General features: G+C 32.7%; 2 protein-coding genes across 4 annotated transcripts; one reads left to right on the forward strand and one right to left on the reverse strand.

The window, feature by feature from the left end:
• The first annotated feature begins 1,055 nt into the window (after nucleotides 1–1,055).
• Nucleotides 1,056–5,733, forward strand: LOC101220195 (sm-like protein LSM36B). Of its 3 annotated transcripts, none has more exons than XM_031886358.1 (5): nucleotides 1,060–1,285; nucleotides 1,363–1,440; nucleotides 3,171–3,324; nucleotides 5,220–5,333; nucleotides 5,424–5,733. In XM_031886358.1, exons 3-5 carry the CDS (start codon nucleotides 3,210–3,212, stop codon nucleotides 5,471–5,473), a joined length of 279 nt encoding a protein of 92 aa, XP_031742218.1. In that variant the 5' UTR covers nucleotides 1,060–1,285; nucleotides 1,363–1,440; nucleotides 3,171–3,209; the 3' UTR covers nucleotides 5,474–5,733. The 3 variants fall into 3 exon arrangements, with proteins under 3 accessions (XP_004140401.1, XP_031742218.1, XP_011655091.1); XM_011656789.2 differs by having other exon boundaries at nucleotides 1,061–1,285; nucleotides 1,376–1,440; XM_004140353.3 differs by lacking the exon at nucleotides 1,363–1,440 and having other exon boundaries at nucleotides 1,056–1,285.
• A 6,650-nt stretch (nucleotides 5,734–12,383) lies between these two features.
• LOC101220434 (eukaryotic translation initiation factor 2 subunit gamma) lies at nucleotides 12,384–17,740 on the reverse strand. Its single transcript, XM_004140354.3, has 9 exons — nucleotides 17,417–17,740; nucleotides 16,369–16,555; nucleotides 16,165–16,226; nucleotides 15,538–15,650; nucleotides 15,327–15,429; nucleotides 14,872–15,099; nucleotides 14,510–14,728; nucleotides 13,500–13,760; nucleotides 12,384–12,963 (listed from the first exon to the last, which is right to left on the reverse strand). Exons 2-9 carry the CDS (start codon nucleotides 16,472–16,474, stop codon nucleotides 12,661–12,663), a joined length of 1,395 nt encoding a protein of 464 aa, XP_004140402.1. The 5' UTR covers nucleotides 16,475–16,555; nucleotides 17,417–17,740; the 3' UTR covers nucleotides 12,384–12,660.
• Nucleotides 17,741–19,190: the final 1,450 nt, after the last annotated feature.

Consider the following 19,190-nt stretch of genomic DNA (forward strand, 5'->3'; position numbering starts at 1 on the left):
TTAAAATAAGAAAATTTTATAAAATTAACTACATTTAAAATATGTAAACCATAATGCATGGTAAATCAACAAACAGTAAGATTTTGTTACATATTTAAATCATAATGTAAGTTAAATCAACACAAAGTACGTTTTTGTTATGCCTTAAAATGTATCACAATGCATGAATTTTTTTAACTTTGAAACTCAATTAACCCTATCAAGTATCACATTCAAAACTACGTTATCTTTTGTTTGTCTATTTAATAGAATATTTAAGATATACCTATTATTTCATATGTTTTGAATATATATAGTACTAACCTCGAAATTTAGACCTAAATTCTGTTGGAAAAATTATGTATTTGCCGACCGTCAAAAGTCTTCTTCTTCACCGTCGGAATCTCTCAAATTTCTCAGTACAAACCGTAACCCATGTTGTCTTCCGTGAGTATAATGGAAGGAGTAGACTACGATTTTCGTAGAAGGAAAGTATTGAGTGTTTTCGACTTCTTTCCAAAATTGTATCGCACGTTCTTTTTCATTTATATTTTTGTTTTAAATCAATTAAATGATAGAAATTAGTATTAAAGTAATTTGGATCGAATATTTGTGTAATATACATACCCATTTAGAACATATTTTGAAATTTATTAGAAATTAAGACTCTTTATGTAATATCACATGACAATTTAGGTCATCTTAGTTATCTAAAATACTCTTTAGGAAAGTATTGAGTGTTTTCGACTTCTTTCCAAAATTGTATCGCACGTTCTTTTTCATTTATATTTTTGTTTTAAATCAATTAAATGATAGAAATTAGTATTAAAGTAATTTGGATCGAATATTTGTGTAATATACATACCCATTTAGAACATATTTTGAAATTTATTAGAAATTAAGACTCTTTATGTAATATCACATGACAATTTAGGTCATCTTAGTTATCTAAAATATTATTCAATCTGAAATAATCGAACCATATTTTACTGACTGGGTTGAAAAAATTAATTTAGATTGTTGGGATTGTGGAAGGCATATAAAAATATAAAAAAATATGGATTGAATTGAAAAATGTCTACCGACTCAATTCATGATTTTTGTTAAAAGAGAGAGCAAATAAGATTTTGCCCTAACAATCGTCTTCTGCTTCATCTTCTTCTCTCTCACCGTACTCTACCTTTGAGTTTCTCCGACTATCCCTTCTTCTCTCACACTCTCTCTGCTTCATCCTCTCTCATCCACTTTCGCATTTCTTACAGTAACAGCGACACCAGATCTTAAGTTTTCTCGTCTTCACTCCACGGTATTTTATCGTTTCTTTTTCTTCGCCTTATGCGTGATTCTTTGGATACTTTCTAAATTCTTCTAATTTGTTTCAAGTTTTCATTTTCAGGAAACTTACCACCCTGTTAATTTGTTTGAATCCCCGAGTTTCGTTTAGGCTTGTATTTCATTTTGGTAGGTTATTTGTTTTTATGAGTGAACTTCTTTCTTATATTTGGCGAAGGGGAACTACATCGATTTTTGGTGAATTTAAGATTTTTGTCATTTGAAGTTTGTACTAATTTTCTGATTTTTCAAGATATTTTTGGAGGAATTTTATCTACTAGAGGGTTTCTCGTTTTTACTTTTATTTATTCAGAAAGCATTTTATATTCAGGTTTCCATATTGTTTCTGGATTGAAATGGTGGCTATGGAAACTACAATTGTCGTTAAATGACAGAAATCTTGAAAGAAAGTCAGAAAACTAAAACTTGGGCCTAACTAATTGGTTGCATGAATGAAGTGCAGTAGTACGTATATTAGCATTAGTTTGAAACAAGTTCGTGGACAAAAACCCAGTGTAAGCATATTCCAAACTGAACAATCTGGATTGGGTTCATAGTGTTGGAAAACACTGTAATTAATCTAACAGTGGCACCTCTAATGGTCTAGATGCTCTAGATTCCTTAATTTCCATTTGCATGTCCAGTAATTGCTTTTTGTAACTCCATTTTTGGGCTCTTGTTTTTACCCGTCCTTTTTTTTGTAATATTTTAAGTGAACTCATCGTTCTTAAATATCAATGAATTTTCAAAAGAGAGAATTCTCATTAACTTAATTCTCGTCAAGGAATTTTAGTTGAATAAACTGAAAGTTAATAAAGTAGATTAATTGGAATTCATTTAGACGTACCCAAGATAATTATGCATGCTTCAGATTTAAGAAAGCCAACGTGTATTTGAATCTTCTTTATTTTTTAGCTTTTTCATAGTTGTTTCTTCTTTGTTCCCTTTTATTGTTCAAACCCTGTTCAGTAACGATATTGTTTTTAGTCTTCTGTTCTTTGAAATTTATGCTTTCATGTTATGATTTTCACATTTCTTAAAGGAACGCTTGAATTCTTAGTGAAATTCTAGAAAGAAAAACATGTATAAAGAAAATAGTTTTTTTAGTTTTCAAATTTTGACTTGGTGTCTGAGGACGCTGATGAAAAGTGGATAACAACAAAGAAACTTATTGGTGGAAGTAGTGTATGTAAGTTTTTTAAAAAAAAACAAAAAACCTAATGACTATCAAATGGGGCCTTAGGTGTTCATTGCCACAATGGTTTCTCCTTTTCATTTCTCAGTCCTGTGTTCCGTTAAACCAAAATCTTCATGACTATCAAACCAAATAACTAACAAGACTACATTTCTGAGTTCATTGCCTCAATGTTCATCCTTATTAAGTGTTTTGTTAGCTAGTCTTCAGGAAGTCAATTTGTACTGGGGAGCTTTCATTTTTCCTGCCCTAGCTCTGTTTCTTACGCAATTTGTTCTTTTATTTGTATCTGCGTTGGTTTTGCCTAGCCTTTTTGTTCTTTTTTAGTTTTTAGTGTTGTTTTTGCGCCTTGGGGTATCATCCTAGTTGAGATGCTTGGTTTTGTTTGATGTTCCTATTTTATTGCTCTCTCTATATCTCTCTTGTACTATGAGCAGTTGTCTCATTTTATCTTTATTAATATCCAGTCTGTCTCCTTTTCAAAAAAAAAAAAATTATGTGTCCTGTAGAGTTTTGTCTTATTTTTTACTCCCGTAACTATTGAAGCATATCATAATTTTTTTGAATACGTAGTGTCTGTTTATTAAAGCAATAAATGATAATTGCTCATTAATTCTTTTACGTTGTTTGATAGTGTTGAATAAATTTGATTACTAATATTCAGGTATAAAAAGTTGGTTGTGCAAATAGAAGAAAACTAGAGATGAGTATTGGTGGTGAAAAAGGTTCTGCATCAACAAAGACACCAGCGGACTTTCTCAAGTCAATTCGGGGTCGTCCCGTAGTTGTGAAACTCAACTCTGGTGTTGACTACAGAGGTATGGTTGCCTCTACTCTTCATTCACCCTTGGTTTTGGGATAAGTCTGTACATGTTCAATTTTGATTTTAATTCTCAGGGCTGTATCATTAGTTTTAAGAATCTGTAGAAGTTCATGGAAAACAACACTTGCAAATGTTGAGGCACTATCCTATTTTTTGTTAATGAATCTTACTTGTTGATAAATGGCGTTAATAGTCAATCTTTTTGTTTTCTTTCCTTATAAGAATCTGTAGACGTTGAGGGAAACCGACACTTGCAAATGTTGAGATACTATCCTTTTTTGTTGACAAATGGCGTCTTTAGTAAACACTTTTTATTCCATCTAATCTCTTTATCAATTTCTTGTCATTTAAACCTGATTTGTTTGTAATATTTTTAACATAAACCAAGCTTTCATGGAGAAGAAACAAAATAATACAAAAGAAGCATGAAAAAGATACCCAAAAAGCTGAGCCAGAGATACAACAATAACCTAACAAGATAAAAAGGCCTCCAATCCAAAATGATTAGACCAAGAGAATAATCATGGAAGTATTTTGAAACAGATGTCAGAAAGAGGCCTTAAACTTGGAAAGAGCGCATACATTCCTAAGACCTCTCAAACCTCTGATAATTCTCTCATTGATCTCCAACCAATGCTCTATTACATAGCAAATAAGCGAGTTTGCAAAAGCATACAACCCTTATATTGAAAAGACAAATGGAAGAAGGCCTCTTCCATCACAAGGCAACAATCTGATGAAAATATTAAGGGACAATTTTTATGGCGAGCTACATGTATGCTTTGGTGTGGGGGGCTATGGGATAGGATCAATAGTTTTAGAGGTTTGGAACAAGACAGTAGAGATGTTTTGGGTCCTTGTTAGGTTCTATGTTTCTTTCTAATGATGTTATCTATTTTTTTTTTTTAATTATCCTTATGGTCTTGTTTTTTGATTTACTAGATTCCCGTGGCTTTGGGATTTCTTGGACGTGACATTTTCTTCTGAACGAAATTGTAGTTCATTGTTAGTTTTTTATTCCTTCAAATTTATTTAAAAAAGAATAAGGTAGGGTTGTTATTAGGAATCTTATTGTGGGATTAAGAGTATGTTCCTATTTTTATATATTGATTAGATCAATCTTACTTGGGAGAATAGTTAAATGTTACAAGGCTTTCAAAAAAATCAAGCTCACAAAAAAAGGGAGCCAACTACCAGAAGGGGCTTCAACTAAGTAAAATAATGCTTGCTTATATGTTACACATGATCTTTGAAATTGAAAGCCGAAGGAAAGAATGAAACTTATGTAGGTATTGTAGAGAAGTTGTGATTTGTTATAACTAGAGTCGGTGGGAAATGGTAAAGGTATGGATTGATTTAGTTGAGAGCCTCTCAAGTTTGAGTGGAGTGTTCAAGTACCTCAAATTAATTGTGTTCCTCCATCTTTATCTTTTAACGCTATTTTAGCTATTATTTTGGTTCTATCACAATCTGTTATGGCTATGCACTCACCAAAAGTCTCAAAAAAAAAAAAGTTTCAAATTGTTATAGCATGCTGGTTTTTTCAACACCAAGCAATCTTACCAGCTCCGAAGGAAAATACCACGACCATTTAGCCATAAAGCCTCATTCACAAATCCTCAAATTGCCAATACAAAACCCTCCAAACTCAATAGGTATCATAACCCTCTCCTAACTAAATGTGAACTGTTCCTCTCGTCAATACATAACATAAGGAACATGAACATTTGTTTCACAAATGTTGTCTTGATTTTAAACATAACCATTTGTCGTCCTTTGTTTAGGACCTTTATCTTTTCTTGTGCAGTATTACCTATTAACAGTTGAAAAATAGATAAAATTTATGTTGAATTCTAATGTGAAGATCCCATTATATGTTTCATTGCAAAGGTATTCTTGCCTGTCTCGATGGATACATGAATATAGCAATGGAGCAAACCGAAGAATATGTAAATGGACAGTTGAAGAACAAATATGGCGATGCTTTCATTCGTGGAAATAACGGTAGATATTGAAAAGAACATCTTCTTTGACAATCTTATCATCTTGACTCAACTCTTGATAATAATATTAAGCTACAATTTGTTAATGCAGTTCTGTACATCAGTACATCAAAGAGGACATTAGCAGAAGGGTCATCTTAGCGACGCTAAGAATTCTGACAGGAAATGAGAGATGGGTCGGAATTGGAAATTGATCATGAAATTGTGTTGTGTACAATGAAGTAGTGAGTCCAATCATCGCGCCAAGATGTTATGTTGTGGTTGTGAACAACTTCGACCAAAACTCTTGTTTGGTAGGAAAGAAATGAAATGCAAACTATGAGACCTTTGGACCTTTCTTTTATTGGAATTACTATTTTGATCTGCCTGAGACCCAATTAACAAATCCCTCCTTTTTAAAATCCTCATGTATGGCTCTTGATCATTTAAAATTCCTGTTTTTTCCTGTTCGAGCTAAAGATTCTGAAAATTTACCTTTCAGAATAACTATAAATTATAAATCTGTAATTGGCTAAACCATGAATTTGATGTTTTGCAAGGCAAATGTATAGGTGTGAAAATGCTCGATGGTGTAGTCTCTTATCTTTAGGTGATTCTATCTAATCTTCTATGTATGTAGTTATAGGGATGTGTGGTGGTCACTGGTCACCCTCCACGAGTCTTTAAAAAAATAGGTGTGAAATCAAATTACGTTCATTTCTTCAAGTTTGCAATATGATATTATTTTTTTATTGAAAAATTCAAATGCTACTTTTGTCTATAATTTAGACTCCCAGTTTATATTATCAATAAGTATAACAATTACAGAGACGATAAATTGAATCTTCTATTTCAAGAAACGAAATGTGTTTATATTATCAATAAGTTTAACAATTACAGAGATCTTAAATTGAATCTTCAATCTCATGATGAGATGAAATGTATATCAATCTTCAATCTCAATAGACGAATCTGAGATGAATCTTCAATTTCAAGAGACGAAATGTAGAGCAAGTAGTATTAAACATCAATTAATATTGAGTTGAGTTTGGTTAGTGATTAGTTTTTTATAAGAAAAATAATATTAGTCATAACTTTTTTAAGGAGAAATCATACAAAATAGCAAATTCGACAAAATATTTGTAACATATAACAAAATTTCAGATTTGAAGGTAACTTAATTGTCAGCTATGTCTTCATTTAAATTCCTCTAGATAGTGCAACATAAATTTGTCTACGAGAAAACACATTTTCAAGAAGATAGATTCCAACATTAGGAATTAATTGTCCTTGTGCTTTGCTAATTGTCATTGCAAAGCATAAACGAACGAAGAATTGTTTTCTCATGATCATCCATTGCTATTTCAACATGTTTAATATTTTTGCTAAATGATCGACATATCAATCTTGTCTCATTACACAATCCATTGATTGGATCCAAATTTCTCAATAAGAATGTTGGTAGAAAAAAAATCAAGGAAGCTTTTTATACAGGAAAAAATGTTACAACAACTGTCAACTTTCAAATCTTTAAGTTTGTATTGTTAATTAGAATTAATAAAATATTTAAATTTTAATTAAAGTGATTTAGAACATAGAACTAAACTCAAAGGTATAATGGAGAGAACAAAGTTTATCCACGTTAAAGCTTTTATATATAGTATAAATAATTATTTCTTTCGTGGCATAAAAAGTGAGAATTTAAGTTTTTAGACATTTTTAATCTTTTTGAATGAATGTAAAATGTCAAATATTAGCTAGATCAGCTAAGATGAACTTATATTATCAACCCTAATATTTGAGATTTGAACTCACTCCATCCATTGTCAAAGTATATTATATACATACACACATGTACACATGTATCCATACATGCATGCATGGATGTATGGATGGATGTACAAAACTTTTTATATTTCTTTTTTTTTTTTATTAACAATTGTTAGGAGTACTCGAAAAAAATATTGAAGAAAATGAGCATTATAATGAGATATTAATAAACTAATGTCATGATTGAAAAGGATAGAATCATATTTATAAAAGTTAACGGTACTTTTACATACAATATTGTTCACAATATTTATAATTAAATACGAGTATTACATATTTAGATATATAAAAAATGTAAACTCTAGAATACCCAAGAGAGGTGTGGTTTAATATGTTGGCTAAGTTGAGTTTAAAGTTTCAAAGAGGTGGGAGGAAATTTATTTAAGTATTGGAACATGAGAATCCATTGAAGATGGCGGCCAAAGGAAAATGAAAGAGGAAAAGAAAGTTCAAAAATTGACCAAGTGTTTGCTACACATTTTGGACATGTTGCTAAGGTGGCCAAAAGGTGTTAATAACCTCTAGTAACAAGCTTTAGGCAGCCATGGTGTTAGATTTTGAGCATGGTTGGATGGCCAACCATGACAACAAAATCCTTTGAGGACAAGGGGTTGGGTTGCAAAGGCACACCTTTGGGCGAGGAAATGTTTGCTAGGTAGCAAGGGTGTTGAGTTATGATGTCACGCTACTAAGACAAGTCTATGCGGGCAAGGGTGGTGTCCATATCCTCTACGCAACATGAGGTGTGCAGCTAAGTTGTGCTAAGAAGCTCTACATAGCACGATGTATGCATTGAGGGTAGGCGACATGGCTTAGGCTAGGGCTATGCAAGATGGGTTGTTAGTCAAGTGACTAGGCAGTATGGTGCGTAAACCTTGAACCCCTAAAGAAATTTGAGTCCTTTGAAAGTTTGGAAGGTTATGTTTTGATTGGAGGTTAAGTTGAAGAAATAAAAATGGTGGCTAAGTCCATAGGTGAAGTGTTTTGGACATTTTGGACAAGTGTAGGCGGTCAAGTTTGGGTGTATGTGTGGCTAGGCATTGAAGGCATGTTCATAGAGGTTAGAAAGGCATTTAAAGTCTTTAGACGTTTTGATTGAAGTTGGGTGAGATGGTAAGTCAATTAAGTAGATTCTCACGACAAAACTCTATATTGATTGACTAAGAGAAAATATAGAATGCTTTTCATGAAAGGATCACGAGCAGTCATGTGAAATCTTGAGCAAGATTGATGAAAAAAGTGTAATCTCTTGGCAATCTTGATGCTGATTCAACCTAGATTAGAAGAAGAGAGGAAATAAGAGAAATCTCAAACAATCTCGGACACAAGTTCGGTCGAGATTGAAGGTAAAAGAGAAAATTGGAAGGAACTCGAGGCTTTGTCGATCAAGGCTGGAGACAAAAAAGGAATTATTTGAGATCTCGGGTATAACTTGGGCTATGTTTTCACATGTCCTTTGCATGCTTAAGTTAAATTTCGGCAAGCTGGAAAGTGTCAAGAAATTTTCATTCAAGGATCACTATAAATAGGTTACTTCATAAGGAAATTTCTCTCATTTTACTCGGGCATTTTGGTTGAAATTACTCCAAAAAGTTCTCAAATTGAGTCTAGTTTTTAGACTGAGGTTGCTAATTTAATTTGAGGAGAGGAAAGTTGAGTTTGAGTTTAAAAAATGGAGAAAAGTCATTTTCAAGCAGAATCTGAGCAGTCTTGATTCCAAGAAAGCTACATAACGCATATCATGGAGTTCTTGGCTAAGCTTTTGAGTTAAGAAATTTAAAACAATTTCAAGCGACTTTGTAAAAGAACTTTTTCTCAAGAGTTATGAGTTTCTAAAGTAGAGTTAAGTTTCTGGACAAAATTCGAGTTCTGGACCGTATTGGTGGTTGGCCGAGTTTGTAAGGTGAGATGGGCTATTTTGGTGATTTTTTTTTTTAATTTTAAGTTAATATTTTATCTTTATGTAATCAAAGGAAATTAAATGGATTTATTTCTCATTATTTTAGGACAAGAGAATATCAGACAAGTTTACAAACTTAGAGTCTAAGCTATATCATCCGTGAGTGATAAAACAATTTCTAAAGAAGTTTCTATATATGTTTTACAAGTTATTATCTAAATTATGCTTGAGATAAACATTGAGCTTTATTAATTTATAAAGTATATTAAAAGTATGATTTATGCTTTACTAATGTTTGCTGACATTTATAATGAGGTGTTTGGATTACATTTTCAAGTGTTTAATTTAGAAAATAAGTTATTTTGAAAAAAGCTAAATTGCTTGAAAGTCACCCAAAATAGATTTTTAAGTATATTTTAAACATTTTTCAGAAAAATGAGTCTAAACAAAAATGAGTTTCTTGAAAAATATTTATTTCTTAATCTAATCTAAACAGACAGTAAAATTGCATGTTTTCATTTGTGTTTGAGCTAGTAAACGATGATTTAGGAATATGTTTGCAGTTTCTAAAATAAAGTTGTTTATTGTTTTAGAAATAAAGATACTTGCAAAAGCTTGGGTTATTCTTCTTAAAGTTGGCTTATTTATGCATTTAACCCGAGTTAGAAGTTACAGGCCTAGTTAGTAAAGTTATTTGTTAAGTTTATGTGTTTCCGCTAAGTATTTGCAATAGGTTGCAGTCAGTAAGTTGTTTAGTGTGCTTTTAGCTTGTGTTGTTCTTTTCGTTTGCAATGTTCGTTTGTAGTTGTCGATTTAAGTTAGGTTAGGTTGGTTGGTGAGTGTTGTCAAAGTATGGCAATGCTTGCGAACCCTCACATCCTCGTTCAAGGCAAGGGAGAGAGATAGGGCTTCGAGAGGGGGTGTGACAGAAAAAAAAAGTACTGCAATATAAAAATGATTGATTTATGTAGAAAAAAAAAACAATGTAATGGAAATAAACTTATTTTTCAAATCGTGAAAATGTGTAGGTGAGACAAACGTGTGGAATCAAAGTTAAGTGTTTAAAAGAAAAACAAATAGAGCAATGTTGCAAATCATATTCTATAATTTCTGAAATGGATTGGTATTAATTTAGAGTGTATATGAATATGTTAATATACATGATTTTCAAAAAAAGGAAGAAAAAAAGATTAACAGAAACTCTTCATAATGATTGTTTTATATATGAAAAATCTTGAAGTTTCGTAATCATATAATTCAAATATTAAAAGAATATATATATAGCAATTATAAAACATTCATGATGAATATGGTACAATCATCTCATTCAATATTTGTTGAAATGAAAGTATAAAAGTAACATCATTTGTTCATATATATAAAGAAATCATAGACAAATTTATGTATATATTGATGATTTAAATGTGTAATGGAAATTCCCAAAGGACTTTTGAAGGTAAATAGAGTTTCTTAGGAAAGAAATTGAGATGAAAGGTTAAAGCATATAGGTTTGATCATTTTATACATATAAGTACATCATTGAACATTCCTATGATGCTTTATTTACTCTATGTGAAAAAAGTACGTGAAGAAAATGGTAGGCAAGGATGATATTATATGAAGATAACGACCTATATGAAGAAAATGGCAACATCTACGACAAATTTATTTGAAAAGTATTATCTAAAACAATATTTGAAAAAATGACAAAAGCGACGCATATTAGGTTTTATATTTTAAAAGTAGAACACTTTTAATAAACTTACAGTATTGTTTTTCTAGGATAATTTCGACCGGAATTAACCCCGAGATATAATGTTTTGTTTTTAAAATTCAAAATAAAGAATATGTTCAAAATTACCAAAATACTTAAATCTTCCTGCACAAACATTTATATTCATTTTTAAAAAATGGACTGACATTTATTATAAGAGTTAGGTTTTAAAATTATTTTGAATATATATTACATGCTAAATGCGAAAATGATATTATGAGAATCCATTGGACAAAAAATGAAGGATTCAAAGACTTATTATAAGAATTATATGTATATATATATAGACATAAATGTAAAAGTTTATGTACAAATTTGTGGCTTGTAACGTTAATTCCTAGATCAGCAACTATGGAATGGTAAACTTGATGGGATTATTTCCAATTGATTTGAAATTTATGTTTTCCCTTTGGTTAATGGAGGGTGAATTTGGTTGTCAACAATGAGACAAAAAAAGAAGGGGTGATCATGAAAAAAAATGTTTCTAAGTTAGAACACTCTCTCTCTTGTGTACCATTTTGGGTTATATCTCAATGCTACTAATTATTATTCGGTTATCACTCTTCCAATTTTGTTATACAAATGATCAAAATGAGTATTATCATAACATCATACTAGATTACCAAAGTTTGACGTGTCTTCTATGTTATTTATATGTTTCTATAGTTATTCAAGTTATTAACTCACGGTATAACACAAAGTACAATAGTAACTGAGAGTATTTTCTCAGCCATGTCGTTGAGTGATTCACAAACAAGTTTTTGTAAAATAGTTTTGAGACATTTCAATTTTGTGCTCAATGTACTATTGCAAATTCATTAGGTACTGACGTAAAAACCAGAGCCAATCACAAACTTATGCACCAATTGCAAGCGATGGAATAGTTATGAAAAAATTTATATTCGTTAGGATAGACAGATTGTCTCATAAGATTAGTTGAGGTGTGTGTAAACTGGTTCGGACACTCATAAATATAAAAAAGAAAACATAAAAGAAACATTTATATGATTATCGTGACAATGATATTTTCTTTTCAAACAGAACTATCTATCTATGTTCGAAGATATGTACTAGCGACATTGATTAGCCTCAATATAGTGGTACGAGGGATTTCTAGCATCATCTTAGAGAGGAGATCATTAGCATCTCTTAACATTAAGCACTCAGATTACACAAGAAATATTATTAATAGAGGAATAAGTTGGCATGTTGCTTCATTCATAACCCTATCTAGTGGTATTGGAGGGGACAGGTTGAGGATGGCATGGTCTTCATTATAAGATGGAGGGATGAACTCAAGTTTGTACAACAAAAAGAAATAGTTGACACTGGGTAACACTAACAAAGCCCACCTTTTTTAATAAGCAACCTTTGTTTCCTTTTTTTAATTATGAAACAACCTTCATTATAAGATATCTTAAAAATGGGGCAGTCTCTTAAAAGATTTGTTTGTTATACACACAATATGTACAGATGTTAAACTTATTTCATTTGTCCCTGTAAACATGGCTTTGCTGTGGGCTTAAACGCAAAGCTTTATGGGTTGTTTCATTTGAAAGTCTGAACCAAACTGACAAAGGTGAAATAATATTATCGCATTTTTAGTTCATAAACCAAATGGAATGGCTCACATGTCATGTATCCATGATTCGGAACTTAAAATAATAAAAATCAGAAATAGACTTCGGGGGATGAAATTGTGAAAAAGACAACCTAATAAACAATGAGAAACCAGATGGTGTTTTCTCCTCCACCTAACAAAAATGGTTCCAACAAACTGTCTAACTTTGCACATTTTCCTTACTCTTCGCACTTCTTTTTCTTCTTGATTCTTACCTTTACTACTCAAATGGGGCAGGGAGGGACATCCAGAGTAGATCCAGCTTGAATTTGACCCCAGCCAATAAGACGCCAGTGCTTCTCAACACGACGACTTAGAGCGATCTTCTCCCCCTTGCTGGTGCAAACAGGAGATGTAAGCTGCAACTTTGCTAAATCGTTCTTCACTGCAACTACTCTAGCTCCCGTAGACATGGATCCTATGTTCAACATTAGAATCTCCCCCTTGGCTAGTTTTGATACTTTTCCCTGTCTTTCTGATCCTTTTGTCCTCACACCTAGGAGCCGCCGTAAAAGGAAAAAGTTTACCTGAAAAGATAAGGACAAGTCTCAAAACAGATATTCTGGACAATTGCCTCCAACCTTTTTCATATCAAATCATTCATAAACTTGCATGTAAAAAAGAAAAAAAAGATCCAAGAAGATAAGACCTAACCTAACAATCAATTAGAAGAATGATTAGAGGCCATTGCCTAAAGTGAAGCATTATATTTGAACCAAACCTCCTCGCAAGGTCTCTCAAGACCTCTACAAATCATACAGAGAACTGTAGAAAAGCCAATGTTCTGTAACATTCGGCCTTGACCAGAAGGGTGAATGCAGGAGGGCTTGGGTTTAGAGATGCACTATTAAGCAGAAACAACCCAAAGCAACAAACAACTAAAAACGAGTAGGCCCACTAATTGTTTCCAAAAGAGCACGGAAATTCTTGCTTTAAAGAAATAAACAGCAATCTGGAAGATGCAGGGGACGAGCCTAAAGTATCTTAGAGTAGTCTCGGATAGCAACCTAAAAGATTTCGACATCCATTAAATAAGAGTACACTCAAATTATAAGAACTTTACCTCTAGCTCGACATAAACATCAGGAAGTGATCCAACTTCCCCAAGAACCTGACCTACCAATCTGTCAGCACGAGTCAAAGTGGGGTCCATGGTTGTACCAACCCCAATAAGACCTCCAGGGACTGCAAATTGCAGCTCATTTTGCTCAGCATACAAAGAAACAATCCTCGAGTATATTGGGGTGCACTTTATGTTACCACTTTCATCCTTAACAACAATCCCAGGACGAACTTCAATAAATTGATTCACCTTTAAAACACCCTGCAAATAATACATTTTCAAATTCGTTAGCCACACATAAGGCACCGGCAAAACAATGGACAGTTTTTCCAAAAGGCAAAATGAATTAAAAAATGTAAACGGTGACATGAATTCCTTAAGTAGACATTATCCAAAACAGGTTCAACTGCAAAATTCAGGTTGGTTGAAATCAAAACATCCAATCCAACCACCAAAAAGTAATTAAAAGAATTAACAAAACATTTTGATTTCTTTACTACTTACATGATTGCTTGAACTAGTACAATAATAACTCAAACCAATCCAAAAACATGGACAAAGTTCTTAACCGTATAACTCAACTTATTGAACAGGATCATCTATATGCAACGTCAAAAGCCTCGTTTTTAACTTTAACACCAATAATTGAAAAGGATAAATCACATTTGTCAATTCAAGCCAAATTCCAACGATTGTCTTTGCTAGTAATATATAATCAGATTTGTCTTCAACCACCAGCTTAAGCTTTTTGGTGAACTGGTGGTTCAATATGGTATCAAAGCAGGTGGTCTAGGGATATAAGGTACTAAAAATAAACTATAAGGCACAACTACAGCTTTACAGACCATCTGAAAGCTGGCTTTAAGTACTTCATAGCATGATAATTTCAACCATAAGGTACCATTACAGCTTTATAGACCATCCGAAAGCTGATTTAAGTACTTCATAGCATGACAATTTCAACATAAATTGATGATCACTTCTTTAAGAAAATAGTATTACGTATATACCCGTAATATGCTACCACCAGCTACACCTCCTTTGATCTCATCAACTTCAAATCCGGGTTTGTTAACATCAAATGAACGAATCACAATCATATTAGGAGGTGAGACGAAATTCCTTTCTGGAATTGGAATCTTTTTTACTATATATTCGCAAACGACATCAATGTTATACTTCAGCTGAGCAGAAATTGGTACCACTGGTGCACCATCAGCAACTGTTCCCTATCAAAGATTTTAAAAAGACATTGAATACAGTTAAAATCCTTCACTATGAAAATTGCATGTTCTTTTCTAAAAGTAAATACACAATATTGTTCGTACAAAAATATAAATAACCAAGAGGCAATAAAATAAACAGAGCTAACCTGAATGAACTTTTGAATAGCTTCGTGCTGATTGATTGCAACATTTTCCTGAATAAGATCAACTTTATTCTGGAGGATTATAATATGCTGAAGGCGCATAATTTCAACAGCAGCAAGGTGCTCAGAAGTTTGAGGTTGAGGGCAGCTTTCATTGGCAGCTATCAGAAGTAGTGCTCCATCCATAATGGCTGCTCCATTAAGCATGGTAGCCATAAGAATATCGTGACCCTAGAAAAAAATAATTGAGCTGGGTTATGGTAGCAGCAGAAAAATAAGCTTTTGTGGCATGTGAATATGTGATGACCCGCCATATAACAAAATCAAAGATTGCAAATCCAAGAAACTCGTAAGAAGATATTATCCATAAAATGTGTAAGGAATAATATATTTTTGTTGTCTTCTATCATGTTTCATACGATTCTTAGCTGCACAGATGCAACAATTCAAAGCCTTACCGGGCAGTCGACAAAGGATACATGTCGCAGTAGTTTCATCCTGCAATTTTCAAACCCAAGCACATCACACAAAGGACTGTCTTCCTTTCCACTTCCATATGCCCTACAAAAGCATGTTGACTACATTAATCAAATACTGGAAGTCATTGACCTTTTAGGTACAAATAGGAGTGTAAGCTTAGCAATATATAAAAATAAAAGAAACACCCACTTGTAGCATGCAGGCCGAGGGCACTTGTCATCTTCACATTTGTATATCTTCGCATTAGCATACCCCAACTTAATGGTAATGTTACGCTCCAGTTCATTCTTAAAACGTACAGTCTGCAGATTAGACATTCCATTAATAGATCCATCAGAAAGCAGAATTTATAATGGTTTTCTGGGAAACTCTACTCATACGACCTAAATTTTTAAGGAAAACCACTTTAAATATGTGCTACTTGCTCCAAGTGAAATTCAATGCAATAAAGCATCCATGCAAACACATGTTATTGACACCATTGTGAAATATGTAAAAGCCTGGGTTTTAGACAAACTACTAATAGCAATTTTTTCCGTGCTGGTCAATAAGAAACAGAAAGTTTAGTCAATAAGAAACAGAAAGTTTAGTCAATAAGAAACAGAAAGTTTATGTAATACCTTGTTTGATTTTCTGTTATCATTATGTAGAAAAGGAAAAAAAATAGAAGGGAAGAAAAGTTTTGCACCATAAGATAACCAAGGAACCTCTATGGAACATAAAATCCAACCAACAATCAAGCCAAAGAAGAAAGACAGAATAATGCAATAGAGAATAGCACCGAGATTAGCCATCAGTGATGGGGAAAATAATCACCTGGACTCCTGAAATTGCCTTTACAACTGTAGACTTACCATGTGCCACATGACCAATAGTACCTGGAAAAGATGAATTTATTAATGGACTGTCAACTCTGATAGTAAGATAAGATCCCCAAGTACATAATGCTGCAGTATACACATATGGCGTAACAAAGGGTTAAAAATGTGCAATAAAAAGATCACACAAAAGAAAAGTTACCAATATTGATAGTAGCTTGACGAGATATAACTTCTGGAGAAAGCGGATGGAGCTTTGTTACATCCAATTTCTTTAAGTCTTGTTCCATTAAACCCTTCCGCGACATCTTGGCTAAATATCTTTATGCAAACAAGTTACGGATGTGTGTCTTGGTTCTTTGTGAAAGTTAAACCAGAGAGTAACCAACCTGCCCCAATCCAAAAAAAGAAATGCAATTATCTGCACTGCCACCAACCAAGCGCACAATGGTTTAAATAGAAAATATTTACCGAAAACAGCACTATCTCCCACATCAGAATACAAACTACTTGAACATAACTGCATACTTGGAAACTAAACTAATTTAACACGTAGGAAATGATACTGAATCATAATAATAAGCCTAAACCCTTAACATCAAAAGGTATAGAAAAATGATTTCAAATCCAAATTTGTTGCTGATACAAAATAAGTAAATGATACTGAATCATAATCCATACACCATCAAACAAGTTATACACCAAAAAACAAACTGAGATTCTGGAGATTGAGCGACAGTCCGTAGCGCTTGGAAGGGGAAGGCGAATGTACTGCCGCCGAGAAAAAACTGGCTATTAGGCTTTTTCGCACGAAATTGGCAGACAGCTTAGGGATATTTTAGACCTAACACTTCAAATGGTAGATTGAATATTGAACATTCAGGATCGTATTGGGTTGAATTAAACGATATTTTAGACCCAGCCCTTCAAATGGTAGATTCTCCGAAACCGAAAACCCTTCCTAAGCTATAAACCCAAACAAAACCAACTCCTCAAAATTCGATAAGATAAGCGTTAGATTGGTTCGTTCCCAGCCCGTCCGTTTGCACTTAACTAAAAATGACTTCAGCCCAGAAGTTGAAAATAAAAGTACCCAGTTGCAATTACTTGAAGTCATAAAAAAGAATAATAAACATGGTTCATCCATCAAAACACGATAAATGATTGGATACACACAATCCATCCATCAAAACTATACAAGAAATTGAAGAAAAAGAGATGCAGGAGCAAGGAAATTTTAGTTGTCGGACCTGGTGATGCTCAATCAGAAATTTCTGTGTGTTGAGAGAGCGATTGAGAGCGACGAGTGAGAGAAAAGGAGAGAGATTACCGGCGGCGGTGGCGTCAGAGAAAGAGAAGCTACCGGCGGCGGCGAGTGATGAATGTGAGAGAGAAAGAGATCACCGTCGAGAGAGGGAGAGAGAAAGAGGGAGATAGAGATATTAGAGGAAGCTTGCGTTGTACAAAGGTTAGGGCTGCCCTCACAGCAATGGGAAGCAATAAGAGGAACAACAAAAACTCTTCTCAAAATTTGTGGAAAGAAATAATAATTTTTTTAAGTCTTCCTCCATCTCTCCCAAAATAACTTCAAAATATTACACTAATACCATATATTTATCTACTTTTACAATAATTAAAAACAAAAAACCGTTCCATACGTCTTGATACATTACTAATATATATTTGATACATATATAATATATATAATATACCTTTGATATATACTTGATACATACTTGAAAACAAAATATTTGGAAAAATTTTTAAAAATAGAATAATCTGACAAACTATTTACACTAGTAAAAAAAATTATGGTCATTATGTAAAAGCCCAAAAGTCCATGTGAAATACTAAAAAAGCCTACCCAAAATCTCAAAAAACCTAAATAACCCACGACTCATCATCAATTCATTTCTTTTCAACAACGTGCACAAAAATTCAAGAGAATTTATAATGGGTAACCTATTTGGCATAAAATATTAAGTATATAGCAATTTTTTAAACAATTTGCATATATAGCAAATTTTTAATTATTCTTTAAAATATTCCAAAATTACACTCGATTTAAAAGGAAATTGGCGCGATTTTTTCCTTTTCCATTTTCACCGTCATTACTCCACGATTTTCTCTCTTCTCCATATTCTTAGCTATTTTCTCCATTCTCCATCTTCACCATCGTTTCTTCATCTTATTCGTGATTTTCTCCTAAAGATCACCTTCTTCATCGTGTGCCTCCAATCGGTCGTCCTCCAACCAATCGCTCTCAACGTCCAACAACTTTACAACGATCTTTCGTTAGATCATCTGGTATGTAATTAAATTTATTTTCTTTAAAAATTTTACATTTGATCTTTGTTTTCTTTAAAGATTTTACATTTGATCTTTGTTTTCTTTAAAGATTTTACATTTGATATCACTGATAGAGTTTGACTTCTATCAATACTCCAGTGTAATACTAGGATGATAATTGTTTTATTTTATTTTGCAATAATTTGGAATTATGATTAAGCTTCCAATAGTAGTGTTTCATAGTGGACAGTGAGATGATACAAATAAATACTTGAATTACAAGACTGCAGGTGTATTGGTTGATGAGACAATTTGTATTGAAAAATTTACTGAGCTTGATATTAAAGAAAGTTCGATTGGATCCATGTCCTTTTTCAATACAATTGTCAATCTTATTGGATTATGGCATCACTGATATTTAAATTGTGGTTGAAATTCATGAAGATAAAGATGTTGATTGGTTTCTAAGTTTAGTTAAAGGGCAAATTACACGACAATCATTAGTTGTCCATGTTGTTTGTGTCTCTATGGATTTAGAATGGTCATCTAGTGTTGTTAACAATGGGACGAATAATTTGCCTTCTCTGTTGCCTTCTTCTTCAATTGATGATGATTTTCAAATTCTTACGAACATTCATGTTAGTAGGTTATCGTCTACATTCGATTTGAAAGAAAATGATATGTTTGCTAGCAAGGAACTACTATCAAAGTCATTTTACTACATTGCTATAAAGA

The sequence above is a fragment of the Cucumis sativus genome, chromosome 5 (genome assembly GCF_000004075.3).
Source record: "Cucumis sativus cultivar 9930 chromosome 5, Cucumber_9930_V3, whole genome shotgun sequence".
Classification (NCBI taxonomy): domain Eukaryota; kingdom Viridiplantae; phylum Streptophyta; class Magnoliopsida; order Cucurbitales; family Cucurbitaceae; genus Cucumis; species Cucumis sativus.

What these genes read in the sequence shown, in the direction of transcription:
- LOC101220434 (XM_004140354.3), bottom strand. Translation starts at nt 16,474, where the DNA reads ATGTCGCGGAAGGGTTTAATGGAACAAGACTTAAAGAAATTGGATGTA. An exon ending in CCTCGGCCTGCATGCTACAA is followed by an intron (nt 15,430 to 15,537) that starts GTGGGTGTTTCT and finishes ATGCTTTTGTAG; the next exon opens with GGCATATGGAAGTGGAAAGG. An exon ending in CTGGTGGTAGCATATTACGG is followed by an intron (nt 13,761 to 14,509) that starts GTATATACGTAA and finishes TATTATTTGCAG; the next exon opens with GGTGTTTTAAAGGTGAATCA.
- LOC101220195 (XM_004140353.3), top strand. Translation starts at nt 3,210, where the DNA reads ATGAGTATTGGTGGTGAAAAAGGTTCTGCATCAACAAAGACACCAGCG. An exon ending in CTCTGGTGTTGACTACAGAG is followed by an intron (nt 3,325 to 5,219) that starts GTATGGTTGCCT and finishes TTCATTGCAAAG; the next exon opens with GTATTCTTGCCTGTCTCGAT. An exon ending in TTTCATTCGTGGAAATAACG is followed by an intron (nt 5,334 to 5,423) that starts GTAGATATTGAA and finishes TTGTTAATGCAG; the next exon opens with TTCTGTACATCAGTACATCA.